The sequence below is a fragment of the Lampetra fluviatilis genome, chromosome 50, assembly GCF_964198595.1.
Source record: "Lampetra fluviatilis chromosome 50, kcLamFluv1.1, whole genome shotgun sequence".
NCBI classification, from domain to species: Eukaryota; Metazoa; Chordata; class Hyperoartia; order Petromyzontiformes; family Petromyzontidae; genus Lampetra; species Lampetra fluviatilis.
Genome location: NC_136324.1, coordinates 9,326,420 through 9,346,266, shown reverse-complemented (window position 1 = coordinate 9,346,266; position 19,847 = coordinate 9,326,420). Strand labels below are relative to the sequence as shown.

Sequence of the window (19,847 nt, the reverse complement as noted above, 5' to 3'; positions counted from 1 at the left end):
ACACAGCCCTACGGTACACACACAAAAAACGATTTGTGTGTGGTGGTCGTGATTGATCAGGGGGCATGAATACATATAAATAAATAAATACGTTCAGCATCGTTCACGTCAACGAGCACAGATCTCGCACGGAGGCGCGGGAAACCACAGACAAGCGGGAAAGGCAGAGCCAGAACGGGCGCTACCCAATCATTCTCCAGGATCTGTTGGTCCTCGATATCGTGATGTTTGGGCCGACTCCATTGAATCAATTGTATGCCGCTTTCACTGAAAAGCCACTCCAAGATACCCGAAGAGTTTCCACGTCATTCACACACCTTGCACGCCTGCACTTGCCTCCCAACTCATGTAGATTCGTAGACATACAAACGATCCCCTGTATAGCCGTCATCAGACTGTTGGCGCAAATGCTGTTTGTGAGTAGCACCTATGAAGGCCGGCACGGCACACGAAGGAGTGGGTGGCCAGGACCACGCCCGGCCGCCTTTGTCCTCTAATAGCGATGTTTACACACCGCACCAGGTACTCATTTGAGGCTGAGGCGACCTAGGGGAGGCCCAGGACCAGTTCAGATAATCGTTACTGGTATTGGCTGTGAGCGGGAATCGAACTCGGGTCGCCGGGTTCGTAGCACAGCGCGCAAACCGCTGCACCACCGCTCCCCACACACTCAAACGTCCACACGCATACACACACAGAGACACAAAGACCAGGATCCCGCACACAGCCACACAGGAGGGGTGCGCTACCCACTTTGGCATTCGTCCCCAAAATTCTGAAGATCAAAATTCCAGCCGAGAAATCAAATTTCGGACTGATCCAAAGGTGTTGTTCCGGACTGATCTGAAAACGTGAAGTGACGTCAACGATTGTCGCGATGTCACTGGGGTCACGTGGCGTCGCTTGGAGTCCCCTGGGGTCACGTGCGGTCACGTGGAGTCACGTGGAGTCCCCTGGGGTCACGTGGCGTCGCTTGGAGTCCCCTGGGGTCACGTGGAGTCACGTGGCGTCGCTTGGAGTCCCGTGGGATCACGTGGAGTCCCGTGAGGTCACGTGGAGTCACGTGGGGTCCCGTGGAAAACCACCCCGGGCCACCTTTGTATCCCCAATGGTGATGTACACACAGCGCCAGTTAAGGCTGAGTCAATCTAGGGGAGGCCCAGGACATGTTCCATATCTGAGACGCTTTGTCGCGGATCCCACCGTTGATAACCATCGATATGCATTAGGAAGCCGCTGGAGAGCTATGACACTTTTAAATCATCTCGACTGAGAAATAATTTCCCAGTGCTTTTTGTGCTTAGTTTGTTGCCCGTTCCCCGCACCTCCGATTGGCACTAACGTGCACTCGCAGCTCTGAGTGAACACGGTGTGACTGGCGCAACGCCCAAGGCTGCGCACGTGCGGAACGTGAGGATTCTTCACTCCGACACTGCCAATCCCTGTGCCGAGTGCGGGCCTGGCTTGCCCTGCCGGTGCTGCCCTTGGCTCCCCCCCCCCCATCACACGCTCCGCCAGTCTCTCCGGGCTCGCAGCTACCCGTAGACGGTGGCAAGAGGCGTCGTGAACACTCATCGGTGTAGATCACTCGTCATCACAGTAACTCACAGATCACTCATCGTCACAGCGGCTCGCCACTCAACTGAGCAATGGGGATTCAGCTCATCTCCAAATGCAAGGCCTGAGCCAGCGGTGGGAATTCCACCTTTCCATGGCAGAGTCCAGTTTGTCTCACAAGACGACCAACATTGACCTTCCGCAGAGCAGCGCTCGTTTTATCGATCGCGTAGTTGATGATGGACTAATTAGACCCTCGCTCGGAATTTGAACTCTCAACCTTCCACCTCGTGAGTTGAGCGCCTCCTGTCCGACACGAGCGCACGCGCGCGCGCCCATAAACGACGGGATTGTATTCGCGTCGACTTCCGCAGCACGGTTTAAGAGTTACGCGACATTTAAAATTATGTTTACATTAGAAGTACTTTCACAAAAGCCTCTTTGCGCGCCGACGGCGGGTTATAATTACAGAGGCGTGGGCCGTAATGAACGCGCAACGCACACGCTTCTAATGTGTCACGTTAGAAAATAAAAAATGGACCGGCCTATTACAATGCAACACGTTCCGCCTGTATTCGCGGACAGAGGCGGCGTGTGTGCCCAGCTCGTTGCCCAACCGACCCCCCCCCCCGCTTCGCTTGCGCCATGACCAGGAACGCGGCGGCGGGCCTCGCCAGCAGAAGCAAGCGGGGCACCGCGGCCAGAGGAGCCGAAACACCACCGGCGCTTGTTATTGTCCAACAAACAAGCCCGTTGAGACGCGAGATGATGAGAGGTGTGCCAGTACAGCCGGAAAGGGCGACGCGCCAAGCGCGCCGCTCGCTCACAGGGCGCTTTGAGGCGCCTTGGGGGCTCGGGGTCGTCATCTCAGGGCCAGGTCGCGTTTGGAACGGGCGGCGCTCCCGTTTTCTCCGACGACGCGGCTCGTGAAGAGCCCCCCCTCTCTCCGAGTGCTTTGTTTGCAACGGCCCGGCGAGAGCCGATAGCAAAACGCGGCCCGGGGAGCCGGGGGCCCCCCGCATTTTTCTCTCAAAGTTATTTTTGAGTGAAGTAACGCGTCTGGCGCGCCGGTCCCGAAGACGTATTTATTTTAAGAAGGGTTATTTTCTTAGTTTATGGGCGTCGCTTCGGAGTGAATGTTTTCAGCTTAGCCTTTTTGTTTGTGATTCTAGCGTCGCAATATATGTGGGTTAATTCACTCCGCCGCGTTCACGAGGCGCTCGACTCGCAATCGGGGGGGGGGGGGGTGCAAATCCTAATCCCAGCTGGGGAAGCGGGACTCAAACCTTCTTCATCATCATCATCCGGCTTCTACGGGTTGATAAAAAATAGGCACCGCTCTTTTGGATGTCAACAGTGATCGTCCTGTGGATGGGCTGCTCCCACTAAAGGGAATGTGGAATTTCCACCACTTGCTTAAGGAAACATATCATGGACCGCCACCCCATTGCTCATTTGGGAGACGCTGGGTTCTGGGTGGACGAATTTTGCCTGCAACTTGAAACTCGTGGTTTTCTTGCCTGCACTAGTTTCCTAATACGATGGGGTTTTTTAAATTATTATTTACATATCGGTGTATTCGGCTCCGCAGTTTTATTCAGCGAATGCTTTCACGCGTCACTGTCGCACAGGCAGCGCAGCAGATACGCAAGAAAATAATAATTAAACGAACACGTATGCTTGTCCACGTTCTGCAAGTGGACGTCAGCCCACGTAGGCACAGAGCCATGCGACAGTCGCCTGCTCTCCTCCTCCAGCGCGTGCAGGGCAACGGCCACCAGTCCCGCGTGGCACGCGCTGATGGACTTCACAGCCGGAGACGATGGTGCGCGCCACGGTCTCCTGCTCGCCGCATTCACACGGCGGCGCTGTCACGTAGTCCTACGCCCCATCGATGTTTGGAAGCAGCACGCGCCCGCTGGTCACGCCGGGAGCGGTTCAACCGAATCCGCTGGCGCCTTCGGGGTCGAAGCCAGGCATGGGGACAGACGGATCACCGATGAGGTCCTTGTTAGACACGTCCACTCTCCATTCCTCGCCCCAGACAGTGCGGGTTTCCCGCACACAGTACTCGAAGTCTACACTGGGTGTCGGGACTTTGGACGCACGGCGTAAAGGCTTGAAGATGTCGAGGTTAAGGGGCGACTCTGGGTGCCACGTGGAGCTTCGTCCAGCGTCTTGGCTCCACCAAGTCACCCAGGCCTAACGCCCATTCCACGCAACCTGAACGAAATCGCACGACTCGATCGCCTGCGACCGCTTTGTCCACATCAGAGCGAGCGGTTTCCACGTTTGGTTGAGCAAATGGGTTCTGTGCGTTTAGAAGCGAGTTTGGTTTTTTTCAGGTTAATGGCAGTGAAACGACTCTCGTGGCGCAGGGAATTATGGTAAACGTTCACTGCCGTCGGTCAAAAAAGGCACTCGATTCCCCAATGGGCTCTCTCTCGTTGCTCCTGCTCAGGTTCGGGTGAATGTGCCACCTCTTCACGACAAGGGGCTAAACAGCGGATCCGGGTTCGTAATGGCCACAGTTCAAATGTGCAACGCGTGACGAAACGCCGTCGCTACCAATCGTTGAGCGGGCGGGTCGCCTGACAGAGCCCATCTTCGCTGGAAGCAACCGACTGGGCAACTGCTCGCGACTGCTCGCAACAAGACCCTTTTGTCAATCCATTGCCTGGATGAGGCCCTCCCCACACCGTGCGGTTTGTGGGGGTTATGTCACCATAGTTCACCACGCTACTCGGCGTGGGTTGATGAGGCAGGGGCGCATGGACGTGGGAACACTGATGTGCGGTACATCTATGGATTTTGCCGCATTGGACTCTGCTGCTCACAACGTAGTCCTGCAGCCACCTGTAACAATCCAACATGCATGGTGGTCACCCATACAAGCACTCTGCAGGCTCAAATTAGCTTAGCTGCAATCCGGTCGATTTGGTCAAAGGCGGAAGGAGGAGAAGCTGCAAGGATCCCACGACCGGGATTCGAACTTGTACACTTCTGACTCGGGGGGGGGGGGGGGGCAGGATGTGGCGGTCCAACCACAGGACCGCCATTGTGGCTGCAGGATGGATATCAGACGATTGCAAGCCGGATTGCAGTCTGGTTTACAAATAATTGCAGTCGGTTTGATTACAGGCAGCAAACTCCGCTGTGCCCCTTGGGACTGCGGGTTCTTGAGCAGCTGGATTGCAAAATGAATGGCCGATTGTGTTAAACCAGTGTTGGGAATTCCACGATGAGTGACACTGGCGATTATCAAAATATGTTTTCTTCCCGACGGTCACGGTCAATTGTAACACACATCCGCGTGCCGTCACGGCCAACTGAGCGCCGTGCCCATTAGCGGCCATTTGGCGAGCCGGCGTTTACGACGAGAGTGAAGACGCGAGGCAGGCGGGGCTCGCGCCCGCCACAAAGATGAGCCCAGGTCTTTCGCGCAGTGTGGCAAAACTGTCATTAAGTCCTACGCAGCAAGAGCAGATCCACCGTGCAAATCCATCCCTGCTACCCGGACACAGATGCCAAGACCCGGAACTGTCCGGATCAACACCGGACGGGTGGCAGCCTCACGGGCACCACCGCCGTCACCACGACCACCGTTTCCTTATCACGTAAGCAACGCCCGAGACGATGCCAAGCGGCGGCGGGTGGCAACGGCTCGACCGCTGTCCCCGCCGCCACCGATGGGCCAGGTGGTGTCGGAGGGGAGTCGGAGGAGGCAAGGCAGCCTCACAGGAGGAATGCTCCCCAGGAATGTCGCTGTGTTTGCCAGCAATGCCGAGCATTCACCGTGTTTGCGCTGGCAGGCCGGCCACAGCCGCCGCCGCCGGTGAGCGGTGAGCGCACCCTGTTTACACAGCTGCCCCGGCCAGGAGCTAACGGGTCCCCAATCCCCAACGCTCACCACGCTGCTTGGCTAGTGGGGGGGGGGGGGGGACTCACGTGCACACTCCCTCTCTCGCTCACCCCCCCTGCTCTCTCCTGCTTACCCCCCTCTCTTCCCCCTCCCTCGTACTCTCACCCCCCATCTCTCCTGCTGGGTGCGCCGCCGGTGGTGAGATGTTAACTACCTCGCCTGGTATGCAGGAGGTCGTGGGTTCCATCCCGACCCTGACGCCTGCTGCTGTATATTTTGAGTTTGCTTGTCTCTCTCCCCGTGGTAGGGTGGATTTTTCTCCGGGTCCTCTGTTTTTAATCCCGCCACATTTAGAAGCGACGTCATGCGCTTTGAGTATTTGGCTGCTATACATTTCCACATGATGATGAACCAATTTGGTCACAGATCATTTGTGGCCGTGTGGCTTCTAAAAAGAGCTATATAGCTCAGTGGGTTTTACCTGATGAAATAAAAAATTTGTTAATAGTTTTAACCTCTCTCACCCTCTCCCTTACACCCCTTCCTCCTCTCACCCCCTCTTTCCCGCTCTCTCGCTCTCTCGCTCACCTTCTCTCACCTGCCCTCTCTCCCGCTCCTATCGAGTGTGCAGGCAGTGCAACTGCGCCAGGGCCCATGAGCCGAATGGGTAGAGGCATGCGGCTGCGAAGACGCGGGGAGGGGGGGGAATTGAACAGCGGCCCCCACTTCATTCCTTGCACCGTACCAAGCAACAATGCCACTGATCTAGGGAACCAAACACTTACACAGAGACCCATAGACCACGCATGCCAGTGACGTGCATACAGACCCATAGACTTACATAGACCACACTACTACACCACACGTACACAGACCCAAAGACCACGATATGCCAGTGACTTCCTTAGAAACCCATACACTTACACAGAGTCCCATAGACGATGCTATAGCAGTGCCTTACATAGAAGTCCATAGACTTACATAGTACAATATTAATAAAACAGGGACTGCTCTACTTACAAACGAGTTCAGTTCCAGAGATCTGTTCATAAGTCGATTTGCTCGTAAGTCCAACTTTACTCCTGCGATTCCAAGCATGTTGTACGGCGTGTGCGCTAAACACGGGGAATGATTTTTTAAAGTTGTATAATCTCCTGTAGATGTAGATGCCAATGGTTCACAATGCTTTATAATGTCCACTTCAGTTTCCATCATAATACTGCGCCTCTTCTTACTACCACCCTCAACACTTTCACCACTCTTATGCTTCTGAGACACGGTGGTTGATAATTGTTCGTGAAAAGCAGAGAGAAGTGAACGGCACAGCGACAACACAACAACAGACAATGGTGGTGGCCCAGGCAGAAATGCTGGGAATGCTGGGTAATAAATGGGAATGCTGGGTAATGACACTGAACAACCACCGCACCATCTATTGCGCGGAGGTTGAACTTATGAACTCTCGCTCCGAATAGGCAACTGGACGTACGGACCAGGTTTGTTCGTATCTCTGGAAGTTCGTAAGTCGAATGTTCGTAAGCAGAGGAGTCCCCGTCGAGTACTGCGATAAGTTATTTGATTTGAAGCTCTCGTGACTGCAGGAATCCATACTCTTTGGTAAAGTCACGTAGGTATAAAATAAAATAAATCACGACATTTCGGGCGCAACACAAGCGTCCATCACCAGGTGGGAAAGCCGGGAAGTCTGTGCCTACTTTCCCACCTGATGATGGACGCTAGTGCTGGGCCCGAAACGTCATGATTTATTTTATTTTATACCTACGTGCCTTTACCGAAAGAACCAAAGAGCATAAGTTGTTTGTTGAGGAGAGCAACGCCGAGCCGCAGGACTCTCTGCCAGGAGCGTCCTGCATTGGGGGTTTATCTTCAAGATGTTTTCATCCAATTAATGGCAAGTGGCAGGAACACCGGGGCACCCGGAGAAGCCCATGGGCACGAGGGGACAACACTTTACTCACACACAGATGGAAACAGATGCCGTCTCCTGGCGAGCCGCAGTATGGCAACTCGATGGCAAGGCGTTTGAGTACACGCGGTGATCCACCAACCCTTCGCTGACAACACAGTCCTGGATTCGAGCCACGCAGAGTCACCACTGCCTGCCTGCGTGACCCACAGATCACGTGATTAAGCCACTGACGTACGTACATAGAGACCCCATAGTCCACACATGCCAGTGACTTACACACAAGAGAACCACAGACTTGCATAAAGACCCATAGCCCACGTCGTTACGGCACAAAGGTTAGTAGGCAGGCTTCCTTCACCCGCACCGCCGATTATCACGGTTGGCTACGTACAGTGCGAAAGAAGTTCAATGTACAGTACATACCTATAGACCACACTATGCCGCTGATATACAGATCATTAGACCAGTGACTTAACTTAGAGACCCATAGACTCAGACAGAGACCCACATACTTACACAGAGACCCATAGATGTACACAGAGAAACAGACTTAACAGATACCCATAGACTTACAGAGACCTAAAGACCACGCTGCAACGCCACTAACATACATAGACCACACTATGCCAGTGACTTACATAGAGACCCATGGACGTAGAGACCCATAGGTCAAGCTATTTCGGCACCGACATACATAAAGACCAATATAATTAAGAGACCCGTACACTTAAGGGACCCATATAGAGACCTATATACTTACACAGAGAGCCATAGACTTACATAGAGATCCACTGACTTACATAGAGACCCATGGACCATGCCACGCCACTGCCATGAGCACATAGAACGGTGAGCGTTGAGGCTTGGTCAGAGTGCGGGGCTCCACAGCCACTCTGCTCCACGAAGCCCGTGGGCCGACGGACAAACAACGTCGAAACTAAAATGTTTTTACTCAAAGATCCTCGCCTGTTTCACGTCTTATTGGCCACAGTTCAGAACAGCGTAACGGTAAAACAAATGTACAGTGGACGACTTTGCCGTAATGCGTTAAAGTCGACCTCACGGTGCTCTTTGGAGGCCTTCAACGTAAACTCGTTTCTTTAGAACCGCGTTTTGTGAGTCTATGTACGGTGCGAAAGAAGTTCAACGTATGGTACCACACGCACGTGCGTCTTGGGTTCGCGGTGCAATGAGAGCCGCTGTGCCACGGTCCGTCTGACAATTATTTTTTAAAGACGTTTTAGTGGTCGCAGCGGTTACTCGGTGTCACGCTTTAGCTCAGAGCGGCCAGAGGATGGCACCACAATGATCAATGCGGATTCCGTGATGGACTGGACAATATCAAATGTTCTTACTTACTCACGGCCTGGCAGCGCAATGCCAGTTACAACTTAAATTGAGACAACTTCAACCTTTCACGGCGACGATGACGAAGCTCGGAGAGCCAAACGGGAGTTGACAGGGAGTCGCAAACGCCTCCTAATGACAAGTCCCCGACGACAACTGCACGGTTGCCTACGTACGGCGCAAAAGAAGTCCAGCAGACAGTAACATAACGAGCTACAGACTTCCCCGATCCCACCACGGTCATTGCCAACGACTTGATGACACTCAACCACAAGTCGACACCCAAGCCCGGCCCGGAGGTTCATCGCAATCTTCAAAACCCCACTGCTAGGCGATTTCTTCAGATGTCCCGAGGGCCGAAGGGAGACGAAATGTCCCCGCGACGCAAACCCAAGACGTCCCGGTAAAAGGGTGAACTCACAAACCCTTCCAGTCCTCCTGCCGCCTGTGCAGCAACGGCCCGATTCGTTGAAATATTAACACCAAAGCAAAATTATTATAAAATAATTACTATAAATGTAAAAATTCCCGAGTTGCGGATGATGTTGATGTTGTTTCGAGCGAGCCAGTTGCAGTACGTGCACGGCGAGTCGCGTGACTCCATGCCCACGATGCACTTTGGCACTCACAGTGCGTGTGGTGTGCTTGGCACAGCAACACAGCCGCCGTTCGCCACCAGGGGCCGGTGACGTCCCCACGGCACCTGTGCCAGGCTCGGTGCACTTTTGAGGCCACGTGAAGTGCCGAAGGCTCGCTGCTGGCAGGAGGTCACGGGGCAGACCCTGGGTGCCATGGGTTGACCGACTGAGATGGCTGGCAAGTACACACCAGCTGTCCCCCCTGCTGTGCCAACTCGCTGCTGTTTCACCGTCCGGCGCTCCGCTCGTTGTTGTGAGCGTCGCTTCTCCGCCCCCTCCGTTGTTGCTGGAGGACGACTGCCTCCAACTTCCCAGTAGCGTCCTCCATGAGCCTCCTCCACAGAGGCTGAACTCGACACTGCTGGTACCGGTCATCGGCAAGTATCACATCACTCCATCTCTTCTCTAGCCCATGCCGCGCACGTTTATGTATGTACAGCATGTATATTGAACTTCTTTCGCACCATACGCAGCCACCCGTGCTAATCAGAGGTGCGGTCGAAAGACAAATATCTCCATCTATCCAGGCCAAACAGAAGCTGCTTGGGCATGCGGCGCTTGTGGTTGATGCATGCACCTAGCCTGGCACAAGCGCATTGGTGACGTGACCGCTACTCAGTGACGAACAGCGATTGTTGTTGCTACCACTGCAGCTGCGGCCCCTCGTTGTAAGCGGGTGAGATTTTAATCTTTGACCCTGCGCGAAGACCCAGAAGCCCGCAGGTGGCAGTTGCGGCGACGGAGGTCAACTTTACCTGCTAACCCCCTCCGATGCGTGGATCGTCTATGGGTGCTCCAACTTCCTACCCGCATGCGATGATGTGTATGCTTGTTTACCCCAGGAAAGCCTGGGTAAGTTTTCCCAATAGTGAGTGATGTTGCTTGTGTGTGTGTAAACCCCCAGAGTAGTTAGAAGGTATTTTTTTAGCATTAGGATGTTTGGCCAATACCGCTTATTTGTTTGTTTGTCTAGCTATGGGAGGAAACCATAACCCAGAGGAAATCCGTGCAGAACAGGGGGAGAGTATACAAACTCCACACAGAAAGGTCCCCTTGTGTCAGGTATCAAACTCAGGGACTTCTTGCTGCGAGGCTGCCCACTGACCCTTTACACGACACGGGCCAGTATCTAAAAATAGTTTTCAGATTCTTTTAATAAAAAAAAAATGTCGAAAATAATTCCACGCGAGTAACACACTTCTTCGACGACACACATGCTGCCACAAAAATAATCCCGAGTTTGTGTCCGGGTTCCAGACAGCTCTCTGGTGTTGTGATCGAGTCTATCCAGAGCAGGGTTTGCCTGACGTGAACAAACGCTACTTGGCTACATCTCCAAATTTTATAGGTCAGATTGAAGCAGCAGCCAGGGCGATCGATGATAGAGCACTCACCGATCGCTCGCTCACCGGCGGTCAGTCCCCTCCTTGCCACTCTTCTATCGCTACTACTCACTACCACTACGGTGAACTTCATTTACCGATTCCTCCACCACCCCATGTTGAGGACTCGGTCTACCAGACACCGTTTCGTCTCATCTCACACGGTGTTCAACCACCGCACTTGCAGGTTACAACAACTCGCACGCCCACTCACCCGCTCCCTCGCTTGCTCACTCCGCCACACTGCAGGTCACCACATTTCTATTTCTGCTTCTTCGCTCCCACTGCTCCACTTTGGAATTCCCCGTGATTTCTCTTTACAAGCTCAATTCAATAAACGTCTAGACTCTTATTATAATAATTGCATTGGTAATTACCAATGCAATGGTTGTTTGTTTCTGGCCACTTGATATTTTGGGCCAGTGCTGAGCAACTGCTGTGTTTAGTAAGAGTAGAGGCAGCACTGCGGACGATAGAATAAATGTCACTTTATTTTGGGTTGATAAATAACCCTGTTGGAACATCTTACGGATACATCTAGGCCAGCGTAATAAAACAACAAACCGCAACAGATGCAGAGCAATCGCATTACTGGTGGAAGCACTTCTCATTTCCTTAGTGCATGGCTTGCTTTTTAATTGTTGCCTGGAGCGTAAATTTCAACTGGCAGGAGATCCGATCCAACAAAAGAGCATCTCGCTCTCATGAAACGTTCAGCTTTTTAAAGCTTTCCTTCACAGCTGCCAGGTGTTTCAGGGGTTCACGGTGGCCATGCCAGAGACACTGAGCCAGTAACATCGAGAACCTGGGCTTGAACTCAGGTTTAAGCCGCCAGGGTGGCAAGCTGATTGTCTGAGCCTGGCTACCAATAACCGCACAGAAACACCATTGCTATCATAACTCAATTGTGCACTTTCCAGCTCCGGCAACAAAACATTTGGAGATGATTGCCAAACGACGACAATTGATTGAAGGACACAACAGAGGCAACCACCTGGGGCATGGATACTCGGCTCCTGAAGGGATGTCAGAGGTAGTTCCGTGACAAACTTGCGGGGCCATTCTCTGATAATGTCACACTGCTCGCTGCGTTTTCCTGATGGAAATTGCTTTAATTTTGACTTAAAACTTTCGTGACTGCAGGAATTCATATTCTTGGTTCTATCGGTAAAGTCACGTAAATATAAAATAAAAAATACAAATATACAAATTATAAATTGAAAATAATAAAAGCAAAAAACTCACGTTTCGATCGCAACAAAAGCGGTCTTCATCAGGCGGAGTGAAAAGAGGGGGCAAGCCTCCAAATGTAACTGCTGAGAAGGGTTCCAAAGTGAGTGGGCGGGGGACGAGAGCTGCGCAAGCAAAACGAGCTGCGCAGGCAACACGCGATTGTTTTTCTTCTATCTACGTGACTTTACCGAAAGAACCAAGAATATGGAAATGGATTGTCTCATGATGATGCCGAGAGCCGAAACGCACGCCGACGATGAAGCCGTTCTCTTCAGTCTAATGTTGACCAACCCCACTTTCAAAAAACAAACAGAATCTCTGCTCAAATGAGAAATGGGGTGACGCTCATCTCTACTGGCAGCTCTGAGCCAATGGTTAAAATTCCACATTACTATGGCGGGAGCCTGCCTTCCCAAAGGGCAAGGCTGTTGGTCACTCTGTGACGAAAAGACCCCTCGCTAAGCAACAAACACTTGTATCGATCCCAGAGGGACGATCGGTTCCGTTTGACCTCTGACCGGGATTCAAACTCGGTCATATTCTGACAAAGAGACAGCGAGAAACTCCTCGCAGAGGAGAACCGAGCACCGCTCTAGCCACAAGGCCACCGCGTCTGGCGCGAGAGACGGTCACCCACGGTGAGGTTTGCGTGTCAGGCCACGTGGCCTCCTCAGATGCCCTGGTAGAGGAGGTCGTATTGCGCGATGTTCTGCGGATCGATCGGACTGCGCACCATCAGCTTGCCCCGCATGGCCCCGCGGTAAATCACCTCCACCAGGTCGATGAAGTCCTGCTTGCTCTTGAAGCTGCCCACAAACTTTGTGTGGTCGGGCGAGCTGTGAGCGAGGGACAAGACCATGAACGTCAGCGGTTGGTGATCAACAATAAAAACCATCAGTCATCTCCTGATCAAACAATTCACACTATTGTAAACTAAACTATTTTAAATCTTCAAGGTAAGGTGCACTGACCTATATAGCTCTTTTTCAGAAATGACCTGGCCACAAATGATAGCTCAATGAAGTGGCTTATCAAAATGTGGAAATTCATAGCAGGCAAATATTCTCATCCCTTGTTTATAAATATCGAGGGAAAAACCGGAACACCCAGAGAAAAATCCATGCGACCACGGGGAGAACATGCAAACTCCAAATATACAGGCATCAGGGTTGAGATCGAACCCTGTATACGGCTCTCAGCAAGTGGTGGAAAATCCACATTGCTATGGCGGGGACGAACGTATCCATAGAACAACCACTGTTAACTTTCCCATGAAGCAGTAATCGGTGTATTAACCATGGAGGGATGATAGCTGATTATGTATTTTCAAACGGATAAATCTTCCTCAACCTTTTCACTTGCGATTCCTGCCAAAATGATATGATCTCTTGGCTTCCCAGGAGGCAAGTTCTGAAGCCAGATAGGGTGAGATTAGTTTAACTCTATTTACGTAGGGACCACATATTTTCTCACATTAATTATTTACAAATCATTTTGTTCATGAAACGAACAGACAAGATGCCTCATTTCCATATTCGTCTATAAAAACTAGGGTTCAAGTAAAAATAAACCTACGTGTTGAACAAAAATAAAGTTGTTTGTTGTACAATCATTCACAATGCTCTCCACCGTAGTGGATGTCATTGGCCTAAGGCCCTGGATGGAGATGTCGCAAAAAAACATTTCTGAAATCCATTCCAGTGACCTCTTAATCACATTCCGTGGCATTGCCATCTCTCAGCCGCCGTGCGAAAGTGATGTCAGTGAAATTGCAGGAACATGTTTAATGCCGAGAGCCGTTTTTTGGCCAAATAAAGTGAAAACCCAAGTAAAATTATGGCTTTTTTTTCGTGTACTGTGTGTATGTATGTTGAACTTATACTGGTAGGAACGAAGTGGACCAGCCTACAATAGATTATATCGTCCGTCCGTCCGATGTCCGATTACGTGTAGCAACATTGCCCCCTACTGAAAACACTTGGCATGACCCTACAAAAACCTTTAGACTGTGAGGCTTTCCTGGCTAAACAAGTGTAACATTCCCTTATAATTCCCTCAGATAGCTTTCAATTAAAACATTTAAATTAATGAGGCTTTCCTGGCTAAACACGTGTAACCTTCCCTTATAATTCCCTGAGATAGCTTTTAATTAAAACTTTGAAATTAAATAAAAAACTCACAGCGCCCTAAAGCCTACAGCTAGGCCTAAAGCCTAGAACTAGGCCTCAAAATCTCCCTTCAGATCGTCCGATTAGGTGTAGCAACATCGCCCCCTACTGCAAACACTTGGCAGGACCCTACAAAAACCTTTAGACTCAGTGGGGCTTTCCTGGCTAAACAAGTGTAATAATACATTATGTTTATATTCTTTGGTTATTAGTTCCTATCAGTCCACCCCGCAGGGTCCTGTTTTCACACCATATGTAGCCAACCGTGCTTATCGGACGTGCGGCGAGAAAGGACAGCAAACTAAACAGAAATGTAGTTCTGAAGAAAAAAATCTTCAATCCAGATTATTTAAAAGTGCATTGCTCCCAGTCGCTTCCTAATATCTCAAGAGCTGACCAGGGCTAAGACCATCGACTCACTACAATTAACAACCCAGTTGAACCACGTTCATCCGAAACCCACATTCAAACCCGACGTCTTAGCCGTCGCTGGCTCGGTGCCTTAACCCATGAGAGTGAAGCTACGGTTTTTGGCACGAGATAATTTTTTGCTGTAACAAATAATTCACGACCAAGGTACAACGAAAATAAACTGTAGTTCACTACGTTCATGGACAGGGTCACGGAAATAAGGTGGGGAGGTGCCCGACCGAACAATTAACTTTGTAATAATTCCTTTTTATAAATAATTACATTTATTTACAATTTTTCAGTAATTATTTCTCATGATCCAGTGCTACTGTCATCCATCTCGCTCCTGCATAGGTGGCTTATGCCTGACATTTTGTTACGTCCAGTGGACATGATAAACAATTAGAAAATAGATTTGTATTTATTTTAATATAGGTCAACCGGTTTGCATAGGGACAGTCATCGGCCTCGTGTGGTTGCGGGACCTGCGAAACGAAGTTGCAGGCCATGTCTGGCCCACGGGCCGTAACGTTCTTATTAAACTATTTTTATTTTACCGGGTAAGGCCCACTGAGCTAAATAGCTCTTTTTTTGGAGTGACCTGGCCACAATTGATAGCTCAACGAACCGGCTTATCACGTGGAACTCGATAGCAGCCAAATACTCTAAAATGCATATTGATTCTAAATATGCAGGGAAAAACCGGAGGCCCCAGAGAAATATCCACGTGACCACGGGGAGACACCGCAAACTCCAAATATACAACAGGCTCCCCAGCCCTGGGTAGGAAGAGCAGCCGTGTGCAGCTGCATCATACCGAGGCCCTACCCGTAGTCCACCTTCATGTGTTGCCCGTTGAAGAAGAAGATGGTGGAGGGGGTGACCGTGATGTCAAAGTAGTGTGTGTACACGGGCACAGCGCCCACATCCACCAGGTAGATCTCGGCCATTTTGCTCAGATCATGGCTCGTCTTCCATAGCTGCACTGTGCACACACGTGCGCGCGCACACACACACACACACAGATGCACATACATAAACTCTCAACTATTTTTATTTTAACAGGTGAGTCCCACCAAGCTATATAGCTTTGTCAGAAGTGACCTGCCACAAAGGATAGTTCAACGAAGTGGCTTATCACGTGGAAATTTATATAAGTCAAAAACTCTAAAACGCGTGTTTCTTAACGTATCGCACGGCATAATGCAGTGATAACAGTTTAGCAGGGTCTACCTCCAGCAGTGTACCCTGGTGGCTTCGGGTCTCGTTCGCTTACGTGCGAGTGTTTGGTTCCGACCACACCACCCCGCTTCTGAAAAAGAGCTATATAGCTCAGTGGACCTTACCTGGTTAAATTTTAAATAGTTTAGTTTTAAGAATTTCTTAGGTATAGACGGAGATTATTTTGATCTCCACCACCACGTGGTCTCGCGCTTCTTCTCTATACGGCTGATGTTGTATCGCTGTGATGATGCCTCCTTCGTATTTGTGAATTGCGTCGTGATGTTCCATGGTTCTGTCGTGGGTGGGTCTACTGGTCTTTGCGTGAGGCTGTGGGTCTCTGTATTCTTCGTAAGGCTGTGATTGTAGTGGAGCAACAGCTGTAAGTTAACATTGAGACGGTTGAGTCTGATGATTGCGTGAGTAGCAGAGTGGTGCACCATCACTCTGATGATGCCCCCTTCATACGAGTCATTAAATGTTCCACGATTCTGTTCTAGGTAACCACAGACTCTGCACATTTAATTTTCCATTTGTGAATCATCATCACCATCATCGAGTGTCCGCATCTGCTGCTGCCATGGTTTGTGTGCGGATGCGGTTCAGGGTTTTGGCCCAAGGAAGCTTCACGGGTGATCGAAGCCAGGGATCTTCTGTGTCGTCGGGTCAGTCACGAGGTGTTTGTGACTCCTTGTCAACTCCCATTCAGCTTTCCAAGCGTTATCATCATCATCATCAAAGTTGAAGTTGTTGCATTTAAGTTACATTGGTCTCGGCGCTGGAAGTTCTTGTGACGCCATCCTCTGGCCACTCTGAGCAAGTGTGATACCGAATAACACTGCAGGCTTTATATGCCTTTTAAACAACGTTTCGGGACCGTGGCACAGTGGCGCTAATTGCACTACGAAGCCAGACGTACGTATGTTGAACTTCCTTCGCACCGTATGTAGTCAACCCGGCTAAATGGAGGTGTGGGGAAAGGACAACAAACTAAAAACAAAAAAACTGTTTTGAATAAATACGTTTTCAATCTAGATTATTTTAAAGTACATGGCTCCGTGGCTTCCTAATATCGGATGGAAGAGCATTCCATATGGGCGCCAAAGCGCATCTGAAAGCGCCCGATGCGGTGACCAAAATTTGCTTGATGGTTTATGCTCTTCGATGTGATCAGCAAGGTAATCTGCTTCAGGTGTTGGAAAGAAATGTGTGTAATGAGTGTGACCTTACAATGTATTCGTTCAGCAACCGGAAGCCAATGCAGCTCAGCGAGCACTGAACGGACATGTTCGGAACACACACTTGAGTTTGCGGTTTCCCAGCCATGGCTAACATCAGTGGTGGGTGACACACGGACAAGTCCCAAGACTCCCTCCACATTCGCAGGGTGGTACTGCAGCAAAAGTAATGTCCTATCAATGCCTCACGGCAGGGACTGCGTGGAGAGAGAAAGAGAGGCCTTCACCCAGCACAGAGTGTTGTTGTTGCTCTGGAGACAGGGAGATCAATAATCGATTTTCGGTCGGTGCGTTGCTGGAATTCGTCGCGTTGCTGGAATTCGTCGCGTGAAGGCTGCCAGACAGTAAGACGACATATCACGACGCAATGCCCTATCCACAAATACAATACCTGTCAACCCATACTGTTTACCCATATTCTTGTACAGGGAAATTGAGTTTTTAGGTCCATACGGCATACAGCCGTTTCAATACGGGCAACAAAAAAACGTGACTGTTTGTTTGTGTTTCTCCCTTGTGATGGGACTTAGCAGGATGAACGTTGAGATTATAAGGGCACGGGGTGACCAATAAGGTCTGAATTGGTCTGTAATGAGGTAGGCACTGATAAGGGGTGGACAGGTATCCACAGATACGAAGGAGACATCACAGCGATACACTCCGCTGCTCCTGACGCAGTTGGTGCTCTGCATCTACATCGGCCATACGAAAGAAGAACAAGAAGAAGATCTCGCAGAGGATTGACTAAAGCAGTGGTTCCTCTTAACCTGTGGTGCACGCACCCCCTGGTGGTGCGAGATGCCCTTTCTGGGGGTGCAAGACATGGTCAGATTTTTGTTAATAGGTAAATATTCGAAAACACAAATTAAGCAGGGGCACGTAAGTACAACTACTTTGTTTCATCAAACCCTATGTAGTTATTAACATTGTACATTTTTTTTACGAGTGAGAACCAAAGATGTGTAAGTCTGCAGTAAAAGTTAAGAACCACTCGAATAAAGGGATTGTGAATTATAATTACGATGTACGGATAGGTCGGCCGATGTGTTGTACAAGTTCTGCTGCTTTGCATACCTGCCAACCCCTTATGAGTGCCCTACCTTATTACAGACCAACTCAAATCTTATTGGTCACCCCGTGCCCCTTATACATCTCAACGTTCATCCTGTACAAGAATACGGGGTAAACCGTATGGGTTGACAGGGATGGGTTTGTATAAATGTCCCCCTCCATCGCTCTTCACTCTTCTTGGGTTCCACTCGGCCCACCAAACTTCCCGGGGTGGCCACCGCGTTCATGCACGGGCATCGTCATCCTGTGGGAGAGAGTGCGGCTCGACATTTTAAAGGCAGAGCGAGAGCATCTCTGTAGGAGCTAGGAGATGTCAACGACTTCGCCTGGTCTACAGGAAGTCGTGGTTCCGATCTCGACCCTGACGCCTGCTGCTGCTGTATATTTGTAGTTTGCGTGTCTCTCTCGCTCTCTGTGGCCGCGTGTATTTTTCTCCGGGTCCTTCGGGTTTCATCTCCACATTTAGACTCAACATCACGCGTTTAGAGTGTTCGGCTGCTGCTATAAATGTCCACACAATAAGCCACTTGGTTGAGCTGTCGCTTGTGCTCGCCAGGTCGCTTCTGAAGAGGAGCTACTTAGCCCAGTGGTAGAATAAAAACGCCTTTGCCTCCCCAGTGTTAAACATCAACACTGGGGAGGCAAAGGCGGCCGGGCGTGGTGGTTGCTGCACCCCCCCCCCGTTCCCACCTCGCGTGCCGAGTCGGCCTTCACAGGTGCTGCTACTCGCTACAGGCCCGTGTGGGCTACACGGGGGACCTTCGTCTGTGTGGGTCACGACCCTGACGATGAGCCTCACTCATCTTCGCCCTCACCGTCTCGTCCAGGTGCCGGCAGCTCGGCTCCTCGCTCCTACCGAAGCGCAGCACCAGCACCCTGTCCGCCACGTTCCTGATGGCCGCGTCCACCTCCGCCTTGCAGCCCAGGTGCGGCAGCATGTAGCTCATGGTGGACCAGCGCAGAGACGCCGTGCGTGATGACGTCACCCCGGCCTGATGTGATGACGTGCCCCGGCCTGACGTGATGACGTAACCTTGGCCTGACGTGATGACGTAACCCCGGCCTGACGTGAAGACGTAACCCCGGCCTGACGTGATGACGTAACCTCGGTCTGACGTGATTACGTAATCCCGGCCTGACGTGATGACGTAATTCCGGCCTGACGTGAGAACGTAACCCCGGCCTGACGTGATGACGTAACCCCGGCCTGACGTGATGACGTACGCAGCACTTGGCCTTGTCGATATTGGGACGCGATGACGTCTTTTCGCTCGGCGTGATGACGTCCCGGCGCGTGCCCTCCTCCCCCGGTTCGCGTTTGTGCACCACGTGGTGCTCGGGCGCCAGAGGTCGCGACCTCTGCACTGTGAACCCGGCTGAGCCCCCCCCACGTGTTCAGCACGTGGGAGGCGCAGAGGGCAGCGAGGGAGACGGTGAGAGACGCTCACACAGAGAGACTCACAGAGACAATCACAGAGCGACGCTCACAGAAACACAGAGAGACTCACAGACACAGAGAGAATCACGACACACTCACAGAGATACACTCACAGACTCACAGAGACAGTGAGACACTAACAGAGACACACTCAGAGACTCACAGAGACAGTGAGACACTCACAGAGACAATCACAGAGAGACTCACAGAGACAATCACAGAGAGACTCACAGAGCGACGCTCATAGCAACACAGAGACTCTCACAGACACTCACAGAGAGAATTACGGGACACTCACAGGGATACACTCACAGACTCACAGAGACAGTGAGACACTAACAGAGACACACT

General features: G+C 51.1%; 2 protein-coding genes across 3 annotated transcripts in view; both read right to left on the bottom strand.

Moving 5' to 3' along the window:
- The window catches only part of LOC144948697 (transmembrane gamma-carboxyglutamic acid protein 3-like), a 311,492-nt gene that overhangs the window by 97,372 nt on the left and 194,273 nt on the right, over positions 1–19,847 (bottom strand). The window lies entirely within an intron of this gene.
- On the bottom strand, positions 11,188–19,045 carry TXNL4B (thioredoxin like 4B). Of its 2 annotated transcripts, none has more exons than XM_078878355.1 (3): positions 18,874–19,045; positions 15,357–15,508; positions 11,188–12,785 (listed from the first exon to the last, which is right to left on the bottom strand). In XM_078878355.1, exons 1-3 carry the CDS (start codon positions 19,003–19,005, stop codon positions 12,620–12,622), a joined length of 450 nt encoding a protein of 149 aa, XP_078734481.1. In that variant the 5' UTR covers positions 19,006–19,045; the 3' UTR covers positions 11,188–12,619. The 2 variants fall into 2 exon arrangements, with proteins under 2 accessions (XP_078734481.1, XP_078734482.1); XM_078878356.1 differs by having other exon boundaries at positions 15,357–15,513; positions 18,874–19,015.